Source organism: Sesamum indicum, linkage group LG1 (assembly GCF_000512975.1).
Source record: "Sesamum indicum cultivar Zhongzhi No. 13 linkage group LG1, S_indicum_v1.0, whole genome shotgun sequence".
Classification (NCBI taxonomy): Eukaryota; Viridiplantae; Streptophyta; class Magnoliopsida; order Lamiales; family Pedaliaceae; genus Sesamum; species Sesamum indicum.
In genome coordinates, this window is record NC_026145.1 from 13,215,363 (window position 1) to 13,220,126 (window position 4,764).

At 37.2% G+C, this 4,764-nt stretch overlaps 1 protein-coding gene across 1 annotated transcript in view; it reads right to left on the reverse strand.

The window, feature by feature from the left end:
- Positions 519–4,764, reverse strand: part of LOC105165796 (putative 3,4-dihydroxy-2-butanone kinase) — a gene marked incomplete in the record, with an annotated part of 9,351 nt that continues 5,105 nt past the window's right edge. Inside the window, 10 exon segments of the mRNA XM_011084935.2 lie at positions 519–922; positions 1,739–1,834; positions 1,921–2,033; positions 2,114–2,187; positions 2,289–2,372; positions 3,458–3,501; positions 3,589–3,732; positions 4,385–4,449; positions 4,583–4,675; positions 4,742–4,764. Coding sequence (XP_011083237.1) covers positions 797–922; positions 1,739–1,834; positions 1,921–2,033; positions 2,114–2,187; positions 2,289–2,372; positions 3,458–3,501; positions 3,589–3,732; positions 4,385–4,449; positions 4,583–4,675; positions 4,742–4,764 — 862 coding nt within the window.

A 4,764-nucleotide genomic window follows, 5' to 3' on the forward strand; every position in this document is an offset into this window, starting at 1 on the left:
CACCTTAAAAAGGATTTTAATTCTCTATTTGAACTATATTCTATGAAAATATTGATATTCAATTTATTTGACGTAACTTCAATGTTCTTTTTTCTAATTTCTTTCCTCAAACCAAAATCATTCAATCCAAATGTAGCCTAAAGTTGTGTTTGAATGGATAGACTTGAATTTGATTAAAGATATCAAATAAGTTCATATCAAGAGACTTCAAACTCCCGTGCATATTTCACGAAATGTAATTGTCAATATAATTATCCAAAGAATTTGTCATTAAGAATTCAGAATCCACAAATTCACATCCATCCCTCTCAAACATAGCCTAATTAATACTACTTCTCTTACCGTTAAACTTTTTTGTATGCATATAAAAAAATTTCTCTTCTCTGACCTAAATCACTTTTAATTCTAATGCTCTGACAAATTACAAGCTCAACACCCATGAAGCATCAATCGCCACCTGCATGCAAATGAGTGATCAACAGTCCGAACAATATTATATCACAATCATCTCGAGCATGTTTTCTGACGCGCACAAGAAGCCATAATTTATTAAAGAAAAACATATGCAGGCACGGGTAATGGAGAGTTTGACATCAGAGCTTCAGAAAGCACATGATCCATTAATAATGTTACTGGTGATGAATCTTACGCTTTCTCGGCTTTATGCATAAACTGCATAAGCGGAAAGCTGGTAAGTTCAGAAAGTGTATAGAACAAAAATTTGCTCATAAAATTTCCTCCTCGCAAACAAAAAAAAGGATGCCGGAAGGATGCAATTGAGACCGTCGACCGTTGCTCATGAAGCCTGGTACTTATTTTTCATGGCTGATGCTGCTGCTTTGTACCAAGAAGCTGCAGCCACAGCCCCCGGGTCGGGTACTGATGCTAGAATGTCAGCTGACACATAAGATGACCGGCCAGCCTGCAAAAAGGCTTGCTAATTAGTTCAGGTGCAGATAACTATGACAAGTAGGACTGAAGCATATTTGGATTGTGGTGGCTGGTTATAAGCCAAAGAGAGAGACAAGATCAACAACATTAGCATAAGAGAATCTCCATATGTTTATTCACCGAACTGCTGAGTTGCCTTGCTTAATTTAGAGCATGCTATTTGTATGCACATCAATCTCAAAAGTCGCTTCATTAAGTTCTTTGACAACTTATGCATGGCAGCTAGAAATGTTAACAAACTGTGAAGACAGGTTTGCAGAAAATAGAAGAAAAACATAGATGTGATGCCCTACAAAGTGATCAAAAACCTTTTAATTTAATATTAGGGGTAATTACACTTACACTCCCTCCGAAAATTCACGGTTTACACCTCACCCTCTTTCGTTAGGATTTGGTCAAAAACACTAACTTCAGCAAAATAATTACATAAATTTTTAATTTTACCCCTCATTTAACAATCCCGTGTAATAATTTTGTACCTATAAGGAGAAAAATGTAATGATGTTAACGTCACTCTTTCTACAGATATTGTATTTATCCCTTTATAAATATAAAAATATACATGGGAATGTTAAATGAGATGCAAAATTGAAAATTGCTGTAATTTCTTTTGCTAACGTCAACATTTTTCATCCAAACCCTAATGGAAGGGGGTGGAGAATTTTCGAAGGGGATGAAAGGGTAATTTCAAACTTCTTTGGGGAAAGTGTATTTGCATTTTCAATAGGGGTCTACGTGTAATTAACCCCTTGATATTATGTGAAAAGCTTGGTCTGAAGATCATTACCTGTGCTTGCATGTTTTTAGTTGACTCGGCACCGGCAACTGCTGCTTCAGCAGATAAGGCAAAAGCCTGAACAGGATCTTCTCCAGCAGTCAATTTCTATCCACAAAGCGCAATGAGTAACTAAAATGCCTTAATCAATTGATACTCACTGAACAAGAAACATGGTAATTATAGCTTCTAACCTCTTTAAGGACAGAGGACGCTGGAATAAGAGCATCCAATAATGTCCGATAACCTGCTTTGGCACCACCATATTTACTGACTGCATCAATAGCAGCTTCAAGAGCACCAGCCCCTAAATCAAGAAGCTTTGGTTTATGCTACTGCCTTTTGCACAGCTGTCAAATCTAAAAGCCATACATTAAGTCTACTTACATTCTAGTGCTGTAATACCCGACTGACTATTTGCCTTCAGCTGTGCGTATGCTGCCTTACAGAATATGTCGTATCTGTTATTGCAAAAGGAACCTTTGTCATCAAGTTAAATACAATATCCTCGGCAGTTATGATAGAAAAGGAAGAAGTTGAAATAGACAAGGAAAATGTTTACATGATACCACTGGTTCCTCCCATGACTTTTCTTATAGAAATTCCAATTTCATTAACAGTCTCTGCAGGGTCATTCAGTGGATAACTGGAAAGTAGGATCCAGAGATCAAAATAAAGTAAGAAACTGGAGAAAGTAATAACAAGGCTATTTAACTGGTCCAATATCAGGCAATACATATGCACCCAGTAGAATTGAAAAGGACAGGCAAAAGATAGAATGGGAGACTACAAACAGAGTAAAGAAAAGGAAACCAAAAGCAAGGTCTTGACAGTACGAGCTTCCTACTGGGGGTCTTCTGCTGTCAGAGGACTATAAAAATATTAAATGATTTACAGGTAAATTGGAGGAAATTTTTAATTTAAACAGCATCAGTTTTTTGTGAGTTGACTGAAGAAATGTACTCCTAATTGTAATGCAATCCAGGAAAAGCTTTTCCCTAGTTTACTAATCTATCAGCAAACAGCACTAAATTTGATATAGATGTTCCTCACCTGCCACCAGACAAAATTCATCTCTTAAGTTCTTGCTAACACCTAGAGTTCAAGGAGTCAAAATCACAATCAATCATCCACTGGTTGCTGGTTGCCCTCCATCGGATTTTCTGTGTCTTTAACATAAGGTGATACTAACTAAGAAGAAAATGCAACTTACTCCAGTTACAGAATACAATGCGCTACTCCAATCCTAATCATGTTAAGAAAGGGAAGAGCACATACAGGTTATTTGAATTTCATAGTTGGTTTGGTAAATTGAACAGAAACCCCACAAGCAGCGAATCTTTTGGACCAACTTCAGTCATGAGGAAACCAAGAGAAAAACAACACAGAAGTAGGAAAACAATTGTTTCGTACTTTCAAGAGGGTTAAGTTTCTTTCCCATGTGTTCTTGGATGTATTTCAAAGAACTCCATAAACCAAAGCCATAGTCCAATTAAAATAAATTCAAGCCAAAATACTCTAGCTATAAACAGTGGTAAGACTTCACTAGTACAACCACATATTACATTCATAAGAAAGTAGATATATCTCAACTTCAAGTAATTCCAACTCATAATAAAGAAAAATATGCATACATATTCTGGAAAAATACAATGCTGTGAGTAGTACCACAACATAATGCATGTGTGCGTGAGAGGGAGAAAGAGAAGCCAGGGACAAAAAGAGGCTTACCACTTTCTCATGTCTTCAAGAATGGCTGATGCACCTTTGGACATCTACAGTATAACAAGGTGTCAGACTCATTCACCATGTAAGCTGCATTCTTAAGCTAGAGGGAACATATAATAAATCCGGACACTTACTGTTGATCCACAGTCACCATCACCAACTTTGCCATCCAATTCATTTAAATTGTCCCTCAGATCAATAACTGTTTTTGCTGCTGCTTCAATAGCTATTTCGAGAATGCGCCCTTCAGGACTTAGCTGTTGAGGCCGACCCAATGTCTAACAAAATAGTCGAACCAACAAGAGGCAGTGAGGTCACAACACGTGTTTTCAGTGACAGAATTGCATCAGAATTAAAACCAGAAGACCAACTCGTTTTGTTTTGTTCATAGACACATTTTGGGGGGGTGGCCAACCTTATTGAATTTTAATGCTCAAATTAAGCTTTGATAAATCACATAATGATCATTTTACTACAGAAGGAAGCATGGAAGAGCAAAAAGTCATAATTAAAGAATATTAATGTCCCGCCGATAGTATATTTCGAACACAAGCAATAGGTAGATAGGTTCAAGCCATATCCTAGCTTTGGCAGGTGATCCTTTGTTGATATTGGTCAAACTACAAGTGTCTTTTCTGATGATGGCATATGAATAATAGGCCTGTTATAGAATGATGTGGTTAAAGGTACATGTATCTCATGCCCTTTACCACATGCAAAATTTTCATTTGAACTTCATGGGAAAAGGGAGGTAAGGGTAAATAATTTTCATGAAGTTCAATGTTGAAACAAAGGCACCATTGACTTTTTTTTCTTAGTGAACAACTATTCAATTTCAAGAGCAAACAGTTTTAGGTGTACGCCCTACTCTGGGGACAAGTTCCCTAAGGTCTCATCTGCCAAAGAATAGCAAAGTTGGGATCAGCATACCTCTTCATTCTTTTTTGTACGAGATGGTGGAAGAGGAACGGGAATCTTGGCTGGTGGGTGATTACCTGAGGGCATAATTAATTTAAATAGATTAAATTAAGTCGTGAAAGAGTCATTTATTTTGACCATAAATTCGGATTTCCCACAAGCGGGAGTCTAGAAGAGTGACCAACTCTTAGGCATTGACATGATACTAACCATCAGCATCAACGGGCCAATTTGGAGCCTTAGTAGGGGCATCCAGAAGGTTCAGAATTGTTTGGTCTGCCTTCATAACAGTGATTGAAAATCCTGCAAAAAAAACAACATAATACTGGGCTCTCTCATAAAAATATATTATGGCGTGCACAAACGTACCTGCCATATCTAGGGAGGTCATA